The 20,084-nt window shown below is 32.8% G+C and overlaps 3 protein-coding genes across 3 annotated transcripts; all 3 read left to right on the top strand.

Annotated features, from left to right (window-relative positions):
- The first annotated feature begins 1,770 nt into the window (after positions 1-1,770).
- On the top strand, positions 1,771-7,961 carry LOC134281919 (mucin-5AC-like). The gene is made up of 4 exons (XM_062764345.1): positions 1,771-1,927; positions 5,081-5,512; positions 5,995-6,354; positions 6,979-7,961. The coding sequence occupies exons 1-4, from the start codon at positions 1,891-1,893 to the stop codon at positions 7,959-7,961; spliced, it is 1,812 nt and encodes a 603-aa protein (XP_062620329.1). The 5' UTR covers positions 1,771-1,890.
- Positions 7,962-10,314: 2,353 nt separating this feature from the next.
- On the top strand, positions 10,315-12,618 carry LOC134281909 (uncharacterized). Its single transcript, XM_062764334.1, has 2 exons — positions 10,315-10,399; positions 11,965-12,618. Exons 1-2 carry the CDS (start codon positions 10,355-10,357, stop codon positions 12,247-12,249), a joined length of 330 nt encoding a protein of 109 aa, XP_062620318.1. The 5' UTR covers positions 10,315-10,354; the 3' UTR covers positions 12,250-12,618.
- A 3,876-nt stretch (positions 12,619-16,494) lies between these two features.
- LOC134281908 (uncharacterized) lies at positions 16,495-18,761 on the top strand. The gene is made up of 5 exons (XM_062764333.1): positions 16,495-16,871; positions 17,353-17,688; positions 17,782-17,889; positions 18,147-18,235; positions 18,329-18,761. Exons 1-5 carry the CDS (start codon positions 16,790-16,792, stop codon positions 18,482-18,484), a joined length of 771 nt encoding a protein of 256 aa, XP_062620317.1. The 5' UTR covers positions 16,495-16,789; the 3' UTR covers positions 18,485-18,761.
- The last annotated feature ends 1,323 nt before the right edge of the window (positions 18,762-20,084 follow it).

Genomic DNA, 20,084 nt, shown 5'->3' with positions numbered 1-20,084 from the left:
AACATCCTGGGAATGTTTAAGATCTTTCACATATTTCTGCATATCAAGTAAATGTTTTTCATGGTCCCTTAGTTTTGTCTGAATCTGACTCGACAATGTAGTAAGATGTGAATTGTCACTCTCATATTTGTCGAATTTGTCGGATAAGAATTTGACAGATTTCTCAATGTCTCCATTCTTCTCTTCAACATCTTCCACCCGGTACTTCAGACTTCTGACAGATTTTTCAAGCTCCCCCATTTTGGACTCGATCTTATCCAGTTTACACAATTTTCTAGTGATGAAGTCCAGCTTTTGATTTGTCGATTCTGTCTCTTTCTGTAGGACAACAAGTCTAGCTTGTACATCAACAAAGGTTACTATATGTTTCTGTGGATTAGCACTCAGTGGGGATGGCAATTCAGATGTCCGTGTAGATGTAGGTATAGGTATTTGATCAGAGGTAGGTATAGGTATTTGGAAAGATTCACCATAAAGTACTTTGTTTACCTCGTTTATGACATCACTGACCAATGGCGCCAAGCTACCCTCATTGTCACTTACATCGGAATTCACAGAGTTAGACAACTTTTTCCTCTTCTTACTCTTCTTTTTCCCTTTTTCGGCGTCTGAGGCCATGTTACAGGTGTAATATTAAGTTTCTATCACCAACTAATGCTCAAAAGAAGCATAAATCAACAAAAACAGTAAGCTATGTACATGTTAGAAATCCGTCCATGATTATTTATTTCTCAAGTTGATGTGCTCTGTATTTTATAATTGTATACTGAGTATGTAATAAACAAAATAAAACATATCCTTTTCTACATCACATCGTGTATCAGCCCTCGATCAATGTCAGTCCTAGAGCCTTCGGCCCTCTGACTGATAAATGTATTGGTGTCTCCGGCTTATATAAGATGCAATATGGGAAAAGAGTATGTATTTTTTCTCTATACATGTCTACAATATACGTAAATGTGTCAATGCACGTTTATTATACTAAGTATTCCTCATTTAAGCTCGAAAGTTTGTCTCAAATGAGGTCCTTTGCACGGATGTTGCACGAGGGGACATTTCTGTGGACACAGGGAGAGGGCAATTTTAGACTTTGTCTGCTGTCCAATTCCATTTACTGGATTGTGAATACTATTTCTGTGAACGTCATGCTGTGGGAGAAACCTCGTAGAAAACCCACTTGTCCAAGCGACTACCTCTCACAAACAACTAATGTCGATCAGATCTATTGAACTCGGATTGCAGCGGTCAGAAGCGAGAGTTCTACCACTGGACTACCCGGGCACGGCCGAGGGAGATCGACATCTATATTAGGCACTTGGCTTTATTAGCATTTAGTCGTAAGCATGGGAAAAACAATCAACATTTTTTTAGAGTTATGTAAGTGAGCACAGTTGTAAATATTTACTTAGAAATGCAATATTCTTAATTTTTTTTATTTCACTTAGTACGGAATATTAAGTTTCAATATATAGCAGTTAGAATCATATAATACTATATATAAATAACAAAACAATTGAGCTGTGCTTTCATTGCACCTATATTTAAGTATTGAAGGCTAGGCTTAGCCATTGAGATATGTTTAAGATCATAATTATCTAATGCTGTAACTTGCTCGGATATCCATGTACATATAGCTTGACATAAGTGGAATGTATCGTTTTCTTAATCCGCCTGAGCAGTATATGCACAAGCATACTAAGAATCAATTAACACCCTGTCGAACAAAGTTAGAATTTTTGATAACCAGTAAAAACAGTAAAAAATAATCAATATCTGTGCTGATTAAATATTCAATACATTGAAAGATAAGGTACTTATCAGAAACTCATATGTTTAAGGGTTTTAACTCCACTTATTTTTTTAAACCACCATGAGAAAAGTACGTTGACAATGTTGGGATTACTTGTAATTATTTACTGGTTTGCAGGTATGTAAAAATTTAACAACTTTATCAGATTTAATTATGATCTTGCAAAATTACGGAATCCTTTACTGTTTGAGATGACTTAGTACATGTAAGATGCCATTGGCTTTATATTGTGCATTCTCTATTGTATACGTTTGATGTGTTTTTATGTTTTGCACTTTTGCAACAAAATATTCGAAACAACATATTGTCATAATTACAATGTCTACCTTAAATAAAAAACTACTATTTTTAAAGTAAAAAAAAGTCCCCAAAAGTCGTGTATCATCCACATGTGCATTAAATCAAGTCACTAGCTAAAAAACGCACTTTGAAAAAAATCTTCAAATCGCATTATATGTGGGACCAAGTTCACGCATTTTGAGAAAAAGAATTTATTTTCAAAGTACGTTATTATCTAACTGATATAAAGCAATTTAAAAAAATTACGCATTTCGAATTTTTTAAAAGTTCCTTAAATTTAGAAGAAAGTAAACGCATTTTTATATAGTACGACCATATTAATGCACTTCTGAAAAATATGCACGGTTTGGTCAATATTCTTGCAAATGCGTATATTATGTATATCTTTTGCAAAAAAGTGGGGTAGGGGGCTTAACCGACTCCTTTACCATCCCCGGGCTCCAATGCCTTTTGTAAGTATGATGACAATGAACATGGACTTTCAATTTTAAAAGAACTAAATATTAAAATTCAATTCACCAAGGACTACCTTTTTTACCTATTAAGTTTTTTTGTACTTTTTTTCAAATATGACCTGAAGGATACATGTACGAGAAATGCGACAAAATGGGGTCCAAGTTTGTACGCACAATAAAAATAATTTTCCTGTATATATAATAGGAGGATCTTTTTATCGTTATTTGAGAGGCCTAAATAAAATTGTTTATTTCCGCACAACATGATAGCTCTTTGAAAAAGTTATTTGGTAAGTGTAAAGAGGAAAAATAATTATCAATACATTTTATACTATTATTGTGTATTCTATTTAGTATTCTAAGCTACTTTGGCCAAAATACAGTTACTTTGGGGACTGTTGCTTAGATCAGTGATATGGTGCCTCATCCACTCTTCATTAATATAACCCAATGCTTTTTTTTTCTTCAGGAAAATATACCTCAATTTCTTCATCTACTTTATTTATATACTCTAATTTCGTAAATACATACATGTTGGCAGGAAAGATAAAGAGGTTGCCCGAGGAGTCTTCTACTTGTCTTTTTCTCGATGATGGTAGATCAATGCATTAGATTTTGTCCCATATTTAACGTACTATGAACAAATTCTAAGTGCGTTGGTTTTGTATCAGTTTTAATGCACTTTTAAAAAATTCAAAATGCGTTTTTTTTCTCAAAGTGCGTTGCCATAACGCACACACTAAATGGAAATAGTGCGGACTTTCAGATTTCAAAGAAATTAATGACTGTCTTATATATTTTTAATGTCTTTAAAATTTCTACTTTTGCGCTCAAAACTCAAGTGAGTTTTTTCTCTATTCACCCATAGTCTATTATAAGCTAGTGTCCATCTGTCTGTCTGTAAACTGTTTACGTTTTCAACATCTTCTCAGGAAAAAATGGGTGAGGTATCACCAAAATTGGTACAATTCATCTCTGAGTAAAGGGGATTCTTACATGTAAATACAGGACAAACCACCTTACATTCGGGATAATCAAGATACTGCAAAAATAAGGTTGGGTCGTAAAATATTCTCAAGAACAATTGGACCGAGAGAGCCGAAACTTATTTTGAAGCGTGTTGGGGTAGTGTAGAATATGAATTATTCAAGTCATGGCTCCCTGGTGTAGGTTGAGGCCACAAGGGGGGACTCTGAACAGCAGGGCAAAGTTACTCGTGTGAGCGTTGTGGACTGTATGCATGGAACTCAAATATAAACCTTATGCGACAAACCGGGGTTCAAATTTGTATATTCAATGTAAATACTAGTAGTTATCGACAGAATTTGATGGTCTTTTTATACTGTTTTTGATGAGTTATTAAAAAAAATATTAAAAGTATTTTATATATCATGTTTTAAGCTGTTTTAATTATTTTTATAATTTGGTAAAGCTACTTTGCCCAAAATGTAGTCAGTTAGCTATTGTTACTTATTATATGTCAGATAAAAGGTCCGAGTCTTTCTTCATATATAATAGAATTGTGTATTTGTTTTCTCAAAGAAAACTTATATTTGTTATAAATTGTACATGCATTGTCTTTAAGTTCCAATTTATCAAGTTTGAAAAGGTACACTTCCTGGCAGATAAAATTTAATCATTATTCTTATTCAAAACGGGTTTGTGGAAAGTGTTAGAAATATGAGTAATACAATATACAACAAAACTATGGTGGCACAATTATACCTTCAATTTGTTAACACTACATTATAATAGGATAATATAGACATACAACTTATTAATGTTAACATGCAAAATTGTTATGCTACATGCAAGTTACTAATCTCGTTAAAGAATCTTATTTCAATGTTAATAACTTACTAACTATCGCTATTAAACCAGTATGCCTTAAAACCAAGAAGCAACAGAATTATTTTGTCGTGCAACTGAATCATATAACATGATATGTAATTATGTAGACATGTGACTTATTTTTATCGACATGCAAGACAGTTATGCAGACATGCAACTTATTCATGCAAACTTAAGGATAATTCTTTTTACATTACAATTAAATTAATTATGCCAACATGTAAATTAATTAGGTCAACGTGCAATGTATGTTTTTGACTTTCAACAGTATTTTATAACATCTTGCATGTTGAAATATAAGTTGCATGTTGATTTGAAGGAAGTTGACAAACATGTTGCATGTTAACATAATCAAATTACAATGTCCTCATAATAAGTACGCCGGCAAGTTTCTCAATCAATTTGAAAAAAAAGCTGTACAGTACAATACAGTATAGTACTTGTAACTATAGTTTTAGAAATCAGAGACACTGATTATAATACTTAAAGGAAGTGTTTTGCAATATTGGTTAACATTTCATTGCGCATTAAAAAAATGAAATATATTGCTTTTTGTTTATACCACTTTTTTATTATTATTCAAGAAACACGTTTAATTTGAATGCACTCTTAATAAAATTTACTTGTATGAATCAAGTTAATTGTAAATCATTTATTTAAATAGGAGAAAGTACTGCTGTTGGAGAATATTCTTCACATATTTTACCAGAACCAAAATTCTATGAGAGCTCTTGCTATGGAGTTGCGGACGAATATGTTGACTTCCAATTTAACTGTACAAGTGATGATAGTTCAATAGCAGTGTCTTCAGTGATAGCAGCCGCCAAGCCATTAACCAAGAACTGTTCTGATGTTATGTCCTCAGGAATTAACTCTGAATATCACGAGAGATGCTGTACGGTGGATCAGGAGAGAGACTGTAACGCGACGTACCATAACACAAATGATTCACTAACTTACGAAATTCAAAGTGTGTGTAATGGATATCAGAAATGTCCGTCACCAGTCCGAACACCATGGATGCGTGTCGGATGTAACAATACCGTATATCCCCTAGAAAACAACTACATGATAGTGGATTACTTCTGCATTAAAAGTAGGTGTCGTGTTTATTTCAATACATTTTATTTTAGCAATCATACTTGATTCAATGACAAGTATTCGCTTGAGAATTTTTTTTAACCGACATTTTTAAGAATAAAAGTCCCTCAAGTTATGTCCGATCCAGGTAGTAAATAGCAGAAGTTTTATTTACCTTTAAAATATCGGCATCAGCTTTAATTATCAGTCCCCTACCTGTGAAACCGGAGTGGTATATAGAGTTCTGCCTTATCAAAATGCCAGCTCAAGATGACAATGAACATGCATCACCACAATACATTCAGAAAGAATTGAATTTACTAATCATTATTTGATAAAATTATTTCTTTGTACATGTTGTATAAAAAGTTAGAAGACAAGGGAGTCGATTGTGCTCTTAGATTATATTATATTGATGATATTTTGGGGAATTCATATTTAGTCAGGAATTCATAAATTAATAAAGTTAATGAAAAGGACTATATTATATCTTTTTAGAAAGCAAAATTGCAGTTTTGCAATCAAGTAATAAAAGTTTGAAAGGAAGACAAAGTGTTTATCTGCAGTCGGCTGGGTATCCGTGTGACACCACCTACTCTAACGACGAGGAGTGGTGTCAAATTGAAGTCAGTGATGCAGCAATTCCTATACAAGTGGTAGCTATTGACATTAAGTTAGCGGAAAATGCCAGCATTGTTTTTAAAGAGGCCAAGGGCTGCAAGGAATCAGAATACAAGATAACATACGAAAACAACAACAAATATCAAATAGTTAACATTTTTAACCTGACAAATACGGTTTTCCTTTCCTACAGAACTGGAAGTTTTTCCTCAGCTCGATTCTGGATTGGATTTGTGTGTAAGATATAAACTTATAGGGAGTTATTATAAATGATACAGTAAAGATAATTGCTTAATTTTCTTCCTTTTAGTTGTAAAAAAATATTATGAACTTTCAGATTAAATGACTTGTGTTTATTAAAAATCATTTATTAATAGTTTGTCCTTACAATTTATAAAAGCCTGTATGCTTTACTTTTTTCGTACAGCTATGCAGTTAGAGTGGAATTGTAATATAAAGAGGATAGAGCTACATTTTATCTTGCAGTAAAAATATGTTAATCACTTATTAAACAGTTCATTGTCAAAGTTAGAATTGATTCTAGAATTTCAAAGAATAAAAAAGAAATCTATCAAATTCAGCATATCATATAACATTTTTATATTAGATTTTTCAACTAACATAGGAAAACTATTGCCTAAAACAGTTTTGATTTATTCCTAAAAAGAAGAAAGTATTAAATCCAAAACCGCCGCGGTAACGCACAAAGGTCTGGTAGGCCGTTTGAAATAAACAATATTTTATATATTCTAATTCATTAATAGATATAGCTGTGATTTAGATTCACTTATCCTAATTAATAAATGTCAATTAAAGTAGGTAATGAAATAAACCCTTTTACTGGATTATATCTCTTTTCAGCGAATCAGAATATATCAATCACATGTGGAGTAACCATTAATGAGAACTGCACAACTAAACTCCTCTTAAACACATTCAGCAACGAGAATAAAAAAGCGTGTTCAGGAAAAGGTGGCATAACTTCTGGCAAGTTACAAACTACGAATCCAAACAAAAATACCGTTTCAACAACTGATAAGGATCATAACTCGACAATCGATTCTACCACAAACAGCACTATTGCAAACTACAAGTACCAAAGTCCGGGGTATTCCACAGAGAGTACTACAACAGCTAACAAGGATCACAACCCGAGATCTTCCACAGAGAGTACTACAACAGCTAACAAAGATCACAACCCGAGATCTTCCACAGAGAGTACTACAACAGCTAACAAAGATCACAACCCGAGATCTTCAACAGAGAGTACTACAACAGCAAACAAAGATCATAACCCGAGATCTTCAACAGAGAGTACTACAACCGTTTACAAGTATCCCAAAACGAGCTTTTCTAAAGAAGGCACTACATTTACCAAAAAATACCACAGTCTGGTTTATTCCACACACGGCACAAAAAATTACAAAAATCATAGCCTGGGCTATTCCTCGTTTAGCACTAGAACAACCTACAGGAATCATAGTCAGAGTATTTCCTCTGGTAGCATTAGAACGACCAACACGAATCAGAGCCTCAGCTCTTCTACGGACAGCACTAGAACAACCAACAAGAATGCTAGCCCGAGCTCCTCTCCGGGAAGCACAAATACAACCTACAAGAATAATAGACCTGCCCTTTCTAAAGACAGCACTACAACGTACAAGAATCCTAGATCAGGCCCTCCCAGAGATAGCACTACAACAACTACCGAAAACGGCACTTCAACAACTAATAATAACACTGCAAAAGCTGGCAATTCTAGCAGCCAGACCTCTTGCACAGAAACCCCACCAACAAATAACACTGCAAAAGGTAAGAATTTTAAAATAGACTTCACTAACTGATGACAGTTCATGTATCTTATAAACAAGCAATGTAATCACAAATTTTATGAAAATCCAATTTAGGTAAGTATACGTAATATCAGGCACATAATTCGTCGTCTTACAATTGTTTCACATTTACGATTCTGCACTTCTATCACACAGGTTTTATACACCAGGACGTAGTCGTAGTTCTTTGCACAGTCTCGGCACTTTTTACATATTTTTTCCTATTGATTTTCTATCGTAATTAAAAAGATAAGGATAATGAACAGAAAATTCTGTCATATACTCAGCACGTACGGTGATAGAACAGTGGGGGATCTTTTTCGTGCCTGCAACTACTGAGTCCCGGGACCTCGATTTATACGGTCTCATCTGAAGGACCAAGCGTCTCACTGTGGGATTCGAACCTGCGACGTAGGGATCAGTCCCTTACTTTGCGATTCTTCATCTTCAATTCTCAATCAGTCAGTTTACAGACGACAACTTTATTTCTGATCTGTATTTAACAATATTATACTTTCATGTAAATTAGTTGAATCTGATTGGTGGAGAAACATTCATTAAAAAACACTATTACCCGCTGAATAATGAAGCCACGCTCTTCAGCGTAGCAACAGTCAACATTGCTTGACGACGGGTGATATTCCTAAAAATAGCGACTGTGCAGAATTTATGCGCGCACGTTTCACTGTTATATATATTTGTTTAAAACATTCAGTATAAAATACCCCAAGAAAACCATTGTCAACCTCGGCTGCGCCTCGGTTGACAAAAGTTTTCTTGGGGTGAAAATTTTCAATGTTACACTCAACTACATGCAATGTTTATATATTATAGCTGTAAAAACTCTTAACACTAGTTCATAGGAACTTGGGACACGGGAAGAGGTAATAACTTTCCAATATACTTCATTTCAGAAAACAATTTGGTTGTATTACCTTTTAATGCAATACAATTGGAAAAAAGCGTATTTAGGTTCTGCCCCCGAGGGGAAAGTTGACCTTTAGTAAATAATATTGCTTGTTATGAATTTCTGCTAAATTGTGATACCCTCCTCAATTTAACTGAAATGGCTTCCTATAGGACTGTACGATATATATCATATGGTTCATAGTTATATGAACTGTTTTGACGTTAAAAAGCAGAGTGATAAAAATATCACATGTCTTCTAATAGACATTTCAGTCTCTTCCTAAAGAGTGTCTGATGCCCTCTTTATGTTTTTTTCTTTATCAGATGTTCACAATATAACGTCTCCATTTTAATTCAAACTTTATACAACTTGAAGATATATTATGATGAAAAAATTCGAAACCTTTTATGTAAGAAATATAGTAAGTATTTTGTTTGTTTGTTGTTTAAGGTCCCTCTCTAGAATTTTTCACTCATGTTAAGACGCCACCATTTACTAGTACAGTGCTGGACATTTTGTCCTATACTCGACAATCAGGACCATTAAGGAGTAAAGAATGGATCTCGTTCATACAAACACCAACTGTGATCGGGACCTCGGGATATTCGGTTTCATCCGAAGGACCGCTCCCCACGTCCCACAGAGGGACTCGAACCCCCAACATTATGATTAACTCCTTACTCTGTAATTTTAGTGCAGATGATCTAACCACTGCGCCATGCAGGCGGCGAAATGCAATTAGAGAAATGGTTAAATAATGTTTAGAGGACTTTACCACTTTGTTAGAAAAGAAAAAAATCTAAATACTGTTCTACTTAAAGCTTTATCTTTTTCGTTAGAGCTGTATACTTTAAACTCATCATTGTTCAAGTGGAGGTCCTTACACACGAATTTTCAGCCCAGAAAATTCGTCTCAATGGACAAGTTAAATTCCATATGCCCATGAGCCCTGCACCACACAAATAAAATAACTCCATAGTATGTCGTAGTGGGACAAAATTGTAAAATAAACTAATCAACTCAAAAAGTCTGCAATGAAAATACATGTCATGCATTAATGATAATTTAGACTCTAATCTTTCAACTTGCTTTGTGATAACCATAACACAAATCAAAAAAGGGGTAAAAACTTTATTACAATGATGAAAATTAAAGGGGCTCTTTTTATATGGATTCAATCTACTTCTTTATCTGTAGATTTACATATTCATGATATTCATTTCGCAGAAAAAGAAAAGTGATTAGACCGAGTATTGTTACTCATTTTTCCCCTGGTTGTATACAAGCTTTGTCTCACAAAGTCATATTCTTCGAATTCCAAGCAGAAGGGGATTTTACAGTGCTGTAGAACTGCAGAATTGTACACATACTCGAAATGTATATTTTAAGCATACACGCGACATTATTTAACCAAGGTCATTATCTAAAACCCTGGTTTGTATTTATTTCAGATTTGTGGTGGATTGCTTTAATTATCGGATTCCCGGCTCTTATTATGATAGGAGGCATTGTGTACAAATATAAGAAACGTCAAAGAAAAGTAAGATGAATATGTTTTATTTCTACATACCTAACAAGAATTTCATGACTGTTTAAAAAAAGCAGATATTGTGTACTGATAAGAACTTTTTTTCAAAATGTATCAATAAACAAATTGATACATACAGGGTGTTTCACAATATATGTCACACATCTAAAGACAGATTTGATAAATGACAACAAAAGCTACATATACATTTTATATATCATTTTAATGAGCATATATTCAAAATTATTTTTTGGTAGATGCTATTCAAAATTCTCTTCTAGTTACTATGGCAACAAATCCTAAAATGTTATTCTCCAAGTGTTTTCCCAACATTGTCCTGAATAACTTAAGAGACTAATGCTTATAAATTTCTGATCACTGTTTTGTAAGTTTTCGAAGATTATTGAGACTTTTCTTGTTTTATATCTGGCCTTTTGGAACCTCCAAATTGCAAATCCATTTTTATTTAAAGTTGCATTTTAATAAATGTGTCGTTTCAGAACTACCGGTATGTGTTAATTGGTGTACTTCTTTGCTCTTTTGTTCAATCTTGCAAACTTTAACCCTGGCTCTTTTATGTCATTTGACTTTAAACGTTGAAATCTTGTATGCAGACACACTTTACTCAAACTTAAGATTTCAAATACTCCTAATACACTTACTGGCATTGTTACAACACATCTCCTAAACTCAGATCTGACTTTCATGAGGTTTTCTCATTGATTGACTTCACTCTGATATTGTTTTTATCTCTTTTTGATTTTTTGGGGGTGGGGTGAAGAGGAGGCAGGTTTTAGCTGTTTTTTATCTTTACATTATAATTTAATTTAAACCTCTAATTATTATTAATATAAGAAAAATAGACAGTAATTGCTGGTCTAGGTATTTTTTATCATCACCCCCTGTAAAATATTTAAGAAATCTTAAACGGTTCTTATAATAAAAGTTTACAAAAAATTTTTGCTGCAAATTTTACGCAATTTTGAGAAAGCTGAAATTATGACATCACTGATTATATCATCAGCTACTTCATGGTTTATTATAATTTTCCCGATACTATGCAATATAATAATTTTAGATCAGTATGCTTAACTATAGTGTTTTGGTATTTTTGGTATCTGTCTCGATATTCAGATTATGACCATTTAGATGTGTGACATATATTGTGAAACACCCTGTATATGTAAAAACAATTGTTTAAAAGAACACTGAGAAGCCTTTATTTCAAAGCATATTGTTTTCTTTGTAAAACCAATGGCATAAATTTGGTAGATGCTATTCTGAATTATGGCTATTATATTATGACATAAATTAAACTTGGTATTTAATATGCAAACATTGAGCGAGTAATGAATACACACTGTGCCATTGTCTGATTTTTCCTCAAATACATCATGCAGATGATACATGCTATAGACTTCTATTTAAACGCTTTGGATTGAAATCCTCACTTGTTTTTCAGATATTGATGATGTTAAAGATACTTTAATATTGACTGTTTTATTTGACAAATTTCAACAAACTACTATTCATTTACTATGTTTGTTATTTACAGATTATTTATTTTGTTATTACAGGTAAGCGACGTAAACACAGAGAAAGGTACATCCCCCGAGGACGCCTTCTTCGTCACACCAGATGAGAAACATTTGATTCCTCCCTGTCAGACCACCATTGATATATTTATTCCAGACAAACGAAATAATGCCCTTCCGAAAATAGAGGAAAGTGGTGTACAAGAGACGGAAAGCATACCGGAGAAAAAGAGTAAAAAGAAGAAGAAGAAGAAGAAGAAGAAGTCAAAACGCAGAGAAGAAACTGATGTACCTGATGACAATCTATCGAACAAGGATAATTTCTAATTCATTGAAATTCAATTACATGAAATGAAGTAGGAAAGAATAAAAAGTATCAGTGACGAGTAGCAAGGCTACATCAAAACAATCCAGTATTCCAAAAGTGTCTGATTTTTTTTCAAAATTGAAAAAATACTTGACGTAGAGTTCAGTCTAGGTTTTAACCTTGTAAATGATTTTTAAAAAAATGTATATACAATCTATAAAAGATCAAGGAATAAATATGATATAAATAATCTCCATGCTGTATAGATTCACAACATAACAGTTTTGTTTAGAACTTGTCGATTACCAACTTTTATCGTGAATGATTTATCACTTAAAGCAAATTTGACATTCCTTAAATGTTACAAACATAACATTAAAATTGAATAAATGAATTAAATGTTGAGTATGGAAATATAAATCGTTTTAAATTTGACATCTTTTTTCCTTCATATATTTGGAAGTATAGGACAAACTATTGAGTAGTCAGGAGCGGTCCAAATTCGTATGAAGACCCTTTTTGAAGAATTATTTGCACAATATTTTTGATAAAATATTTAGATACATATTTTGGGATCAAAGAAAATGCATTGATTTTACTGAGCAGAATTCTTTGCGCTGGTCCCCAGGTCTTTTTTACAGATGGGTTCTCGGTGAACTATTGACTATATATATACAGTATATATATATATATATATATATATATATATATATATATATATATATATATATATATATATATATATATATATATATATATATATATATATATATAAGCAGGATTGATAATAAATATGTATATATATATATATATATATATATATATATATATATATATATATATATATATATATATATATATATATATATATATATATATATATATATATAACCTATATATATATATATATATATTATATATATATATATATACGTATATCGACGACGTTTTATCAATTTACAATATTCTTTACATTCCTACGTTGATTTGATATTTCCTTTTGAGCTAAGAAGAAAAGAAACATAACAAAAGCATGAATTTGAATTTCCATTATGCATGTACATGTAGATGAATTACTGATAGATTTTTAAAAAAAATAACAGAATTAATACAAATGAAATACAAAGAAAGGTATAAAAGCGTCTGCTTAACATAGGTGTATTTTAAACAATCAACGACTTGATTGAACTACACTAATGGGTCTAATAACAAAATAAGTCTTATCTAGGACTTCACTTCATTTCAAATCGTTATCAAATTCTTCTGTAAGTAAAAAAGAATGGTTGATAAATGGTCCATTATCAGCTTAATATTCCGTTCTCAGATTAAATTAAGAGTTTTAAAATGAAGAAACTGCTTAATATACTTCCTTAAAACATGGAGGCTTTGGTTTATTTTCTCTCTTTTTCAGTAGGTAAGACTTCATTCTACGGTTTATATACAAACACCATCTGTTTGTCTGTCTATCTGTCTGTCTGTCTGTCTCTCTTAGCTGCAGATCCTGCAAAAGGTGCAATTTCCGGCGCAATATTTTTGCGCACTTTTTGGAAGAATTTCTCTACTTTCTAGCACTGGTCAATCAAGTACCTTTTACTACCTAAATTTAGACACATTTTGTAGCCAATATGTGTAGTTTATTCACCTACCAGCCATTTATAGTTGTCTCTCTACGGGCAATAAACTCGCTTGACAAATAATTCTAATAAAGCGAGTCACTTGTAGAGACGATTGGAAAGGGTTTGGAGATTGATAAAATATACAGATTTATAGTTAAATAATATGCCCAGAATTAGGGAATGAAAGACAGTGAATTGACCGATGCTGGAAAGTGGAGAAATTCTCCCCAAAAGTGTGCAAAAAATATTGCGCCATAAATTGCATTTTTTTTTTTTTGCATTACGGGATCTGTAGCGTTATGGTCAAAGATAAACATATATAAACCATAACGCCACAGAGCTGCAGCTATCTCTCTCATTGTCTTTCTCTCTGGTGGAAACAAAAGTGTTACAGTCAGACAGCTAGACGGTCGGACAGACAGACCGAAATTAAGAACCCAACTTTCAGCGGGGGACAAAAGAATAAGAAATACATGCCCCTTTTTGTCAAAGTACAGTAAAATCAATCTTCAATTCGTCAAATATTATACAATTATGGACTCTGTTGATGTTCAATATGGTTTGTTATTCGCCAGAGAAATATTGATATTGATCTCGGCTTTGACACGTGTCAATATTGATATTTTTTCTGGTGAAATCATATTCAACATCAAAAGAGTCCATTTTTTATTACATGGTCCAATTTTGAATAAATAAGGCACTGAATGCTACATAACGACACCATTTTCATTTACAAACTTCTGCCATAAAAAAAATGTAACCTCCGTGTTTTCCTTTTCGAGTTTTGCTAGTTGATTGTGACGTCATAATGCCGCTGCAGGCGCACCGACTCTCCGGTGAATACGGCCCAAATACGGTGAATAAGTAGTTAAGGTCTTCCGTCTTCACGGAAGACCTTATAGTGATTCTACTGTTTCTTCTTATTATCATTTCTCCGTACATCTAATTTTGTGCACGCGATTTCTCAAAGACTACTGGACAAATTTTCATGAAATTTGCAGGAAAAATGTGTTATTATCTGAAGTTATTTTATCTGAGAGATTTTTTGGAAATTCCTATCTGGTGCCAAGTTACGGACAATTTTCTGATTTTAAAATGACATTTTGTCCATGGTTAATCTCAAGAACGGCAAAAGATATCACTGTGAAACTTTCAGGGATTATAGATCGTGATAAGTACTATCCAGGACGCGATCTTTTGTTCGTCTTTCTATTTCCGGTCGTTACCAGATGAGAATTAAAAAAGTCGAATTTTGTTACTTTTTTGTTTTTCAATATTTTTTGAATTATTTTAGGAAGGTTAATAGACACCCTTTTAAATAGGCTAAATATATAATTTGGTTTTAAATTGATAAATCCAAACTCGAGATATTAAAATTTGAATATCTGAAGCGGGTCCAAAATGGCGGATGTCTCCGTAGACTCCGCCATTTAGCGAATAGGGTTTACGGAGGCAGCCAAGCGTTTGGTTGAACGAAAGTAACATAAGGATCAATGAAATGTGAATGAGTACTTGGATTGTCACGTCGTAGTTACGTTGCAATTCTTGTCAAACTAAAGTTTTAATCCATGGTCTTCTTAAACGCCTTCTTTAATTGGTTTTGGCTGGTTTTTTGTTTTGTTTTACACCAAGGAAAAACAGATCTTTAATCATGGTTATAAGCAATGGTTTTTCAAGAAACAATATATATAGTAAGTATAAGATGTGACCACTGTTTTCCCGTGCACACTTGTGTCATATTAAACTGAAGAAAAGACAACAAAAAGAATTTTTTTTAAAAGATAAGATAACTATTTTTAAAAGATCATTTAATTGACTTTATATAAATATTTTTTTCTCATTCCAAGTTATTGAATATAGATGGTATCTTGTTCCTTGACCGTCGTAGGGCGAGTCATTTTTTCGGTGAAACATTTCAAAATTTTTTATGAAAGTGTAGGTATTCGGAATAGTCCATTTTCGTGATAAACAGGAAATTTAAGAAAGTGAACCATTCATAGCCGTTTCAAAGCTTTAGTGTTACTTGCCTTTACATGATATGTGATGTGTTAAATATACTTTCTACACCTCGAAATTTAGGAGATAAGAACGGTCTTTTGTCATTTCATTGAAGCTAGCACATCTATTTAATAAGACATTCCAAAGGAAAGGCGCGAAAATTTACTCGTGGCGATTGGCGCAAAATTATGAATAGTGGCCCGCCTTTCATAATGCTATGACATTTTCTGTATATACAAGTATATACAAGTGCATTTAGAGCAGTGGCCTCGATAGCGTAATGGATGGCGCGTTCGGAATAACAAAAAGCGCGTTTGATTTTCACGCGGTCGACCCGGGTTCGATCCCCCGTGTGTGCGTATTTTTTATAACTTTTTTGGCTGGATTTTTCGTTTTTTATTTCAGAATCGGACGGAAGACCTCGTTGCTCGCAACGAGATCGTTTCTAGTGTTCTAAACTGTTTGCGTTTTTATAGATTATATAGGGAATATAAATAGACTATATATAATATTAAGCCAAATGGTACAATTTCAGATACATGTAATATCTTTATTTAAGAGGAATTTTTATTCAAATAGGCATATTATTTTTTATGTTGTAGGTAAAGTAAACTTGCATTTTCTGCATTGTTTTTCAGTTTTGGCTGATTTGTCTCTCCCAGAAGCTCTGTATAACAGAACAATATGTTACTTATCTTCAGAACCTATTATTTACCCGAACTGTAGTAACCTCAAGCTTGAAAAAGATGTCATAGCAATTTCCTCTATTACGACAATAACAAAGAAAGCAAGTAGCGGCTGCAGTGGTCAGAGGTCGTGCTGTGTGAGTAATGATATTGGAGACTGTATAGTCACATATCCTAACACAAAGTATCCAGGGACGACTTTCGACTTGCAGAAAAAGTGCACGGGACAATTAAAATTTTGCGCTCATAATATAAAGCGGATGTCCACATCACAAGACTGCTCGTCAGCTAACCTTGCAAATGAAGTCGACTTCGCAGAAATTCAGTATTACTGCATCAAGCGTAAGTAACTCTCATAATGCAAACATGTAAAACTTTTTATAAAGTATAAATGTAACATGCGTTAGACATTACTGTAAGTATTGAAATTTGTTCATTCATGCAGTGCTTGTTGGAACACATACCTACTGAATCGTCAGTGTATGCTAAATTATTTATTTAAGGAATAACTGTCTTATTTTTCGATTTAATGATGTGATCAATCGATTGGTTTGCGTGATAAATTCGTGATTTTTGCGTGAGTTTATACATGAACACCTTCTAATTGGTTTCCGTTCTATATAACATGTATAAATTACAGTCTCTCGTTTAAAACTTTGTAGTCAGAGGTGGCTATTCACTTTAGATTTTTGAAGATTAACATTTTAATGATTGTTAGATCATTGGACAGATCAATTTTACTTTATGAAATTATATAGTTTAAAATTCTGCATGAAACATTTTCTTAAAGCTAACAAAAACCTATTATATAATCTTGTTTCAGAAATGAATATAGTAAATCTACGCCAGAGAAGATATAATGCCAGTAATTTTGCCGTCGTTTATCTTCAGTCATTTAATTACCACTCCCCAAACAGGCATTTTGAGGACGTATGGTGTGAAGTGATTGCGGACAGTGTTTACGTTAGACTAATTGTTATAGATGTCCAACTTGGAGTTTCTGATTTACTCTCTATTTATGACAAGTCATCTTGTGCAAATGTATATACATTTCCTGGAAAATACACCAATTTTTACAGGCTTGAGGAGGTCGCTAATTTGACAAACCATTTTTATGTTCACTTCAAAGGGTATGGAGTGTTTTGGATCGCATTTAAATGTAAGTTGATAATTTAGCTATTAAAGCACAAAAATATGAATTTTAAACTCAAATTTTCATTATTTTTCTCATTAATCTTTTAAATGGTCCTAGCTGAAAACCGCAGAATGTCGATGAATTGTGGAACATTGAATGCAGATTGCAATAAAAACAAGATTAATTCTACCACCTCCAGTCCGAAGGTTCAAAAGTCGACTCAAGGTTATTTTTGTTAATGCCACGTCCACTATGTTTAAAAAGTAAATTTTCTTTCACAAGACAAAAGCTGATTTTGAAAAGTCAATGAAGTTGATTGCTAGTCCTTCCTCTTTTATATTTCAAGCGCTTTGTTACGCTTATATTGCCAGTTTGATATAATTGTATGTACAAGCATTAGCATATAAGTGGCAATGTACGTGCAACAAAGTTTTATATGAATTACTATCTTTTGATAAATATGTGAAATCTGTTCTTCGCAGTTCCATGGTGGGTTGCTGTACTTGGAGGAATATTGGTCTGTTTTCTTACTGTTTTGTATCTGTATAAAAGGCACAGAAGTAAACAAAAGGTAGTTTTAGTTGCCAGACTAATTTAAGTTATATTGTCTAATCTATAATTAGTGGTGAGAACAATATTATTTCCACAAATTCTTTTTTTGCAGATAGAAACAGACCAAGACTTAGAACCAGAGGGCAAAGGTCTGTATCCAAGTATTTTCTCCGTGATGCCATCGGAGAAGAGTGCGCCCCCTTCCGTGTCTTCATTCCCGAAGAATAATGGTCTTCCTAAATATTCAGTCTCTGTAAGAGACGAATAGACCAAAAACCGGCGCTTTTAAAGAAAAAACAGAGAAAAAAGAGCAAATCTAATTATAAAGTTTTTATAATTTATATGCATGGAATAAGAAATACGTTATGTATCATACATATACATGTAATGTTATAATTTTATCATACTTCATAACTGTTACAGTAGTACGAACTTTGGACTGTATGTAATGTAACGTGCACGTGATGTTTGATGTTCGCTTATAACGTAGCACTTCCACGACGTTCAACGAATTTGACTATAAAATAAAACAATTCTAAATTTTTTGACCTCTTGTTTGTGTTATGGTTTTCAAAATGTTGTAAATATCAACTTGTAAACAGGCAAAACACGAGGATTGTCCGTAAAGTTAGTGGACAAGTGCAAATTTTAACAAAAATGGCGTCATTGATATTTATTATTAACTTATTTATGTTCCTTAACGTAATGTAAATTAGTAAAATAATGTAAAATTATATTTAATTTCAAATATATTATTACAATAATGGCTTTATTATTAAACATGGGATGGTGACGCGGAGCACCGCAAAATTTTAATCAAAAATATTTTTTTCACTTTATGAATTTCATTTGCTTTTCGTAAAATTTGCTGAAATTCGGATTGTTTTTACATTATAGGGTTGACAAACGTTATATCTTCAAACCTGCAAAATTTGAACGTTCAGAGTTTAGAAATGGCCGAGAAATCGAGGTTAGAATTTATTAAGACAGGATCAGCATTGTTCGTAAAAGGGTCGTTTTCGGAAAAGGCAGAGCAGTGAACAATGACAAAATTCTGCGTAGACGTCAAGAAAACATCAACAGAGACCCCAAAATGCTGTAAACAATCGAGAAAATATAGTTAAGGAAGTTTTTCTTTAGTATTTATAGTGGAATATAAAATTTTCGGCCGGAAGGAAAAGTTTACAGGATGACATGCGTGAAGGAAGACCATCATTCCGAGATTGCAGTGCTGTAAAAATTAATTTCGTAACGCGACTTTGCCTTATTTGATGAAAAAAAGTCGTTTTCGCGCGGACACAGATTTGACTATTTGCAGGATCGGGTACAGGAGATGTAAAATGTTATTTTACATATGAAATCTGAATAGTTTATGCATATTTTTGATATCTGCTTAAAGCGAGATAAGAAATGTATTGAGTTAAACGGTGACTGTGTTCATAAAAAGTTACATGTATTAAGCTTAAAATTGACGTCGGGTAACGTCAAGGATATTTTCCTTTTAGTGCCCCGGGTATGAGTGTGTGTCTCTTTTGTATCTAATAAAATATAACCATTTGTGCTTTGATTTTGTTTAAAATTTGCATATGCATAAATGAAACGTTAGTTTAATGAATATAATAGTTTCATCTATCTTATCAATGTTTGTCAATAATTATCAATGTTGTCCACGACCTTTACGGACAACCCTCGTACATATATACGTAATATACGATGGTTGTCCGTAAAGTTCGTGGACAACATTGATAATTACTGACTAGCATAAATGAAATATATGAAACTATTATTTTCATTAATTTCATGTCTCATTTTATTAATATGCAAGTTTTGAACAAAAACAAAGCACAAATATTATATTTTTATCATAT

This window comes from Saccostrea cucullata, unplaced genomic scaffold (assembly GCF_032062105.1).
Source record: "Saccostrea cucullata isolate Sc308-1 unplaced genomic scaffold, CSIRO_AGI_Scuc_v1 ctg616, whole genome shotgun sequence".
Taxonomy (NCBI): domain Eukaryota; kingdom Metazoa; phylum Mollusca; class Bivalvia; order Ostreida; family Ostreidae; genus Saccostrea; species Saccostrea cuccullata.
This window is presented reverse-complemented; position numbering and strand designations above follow the sequence as displayed.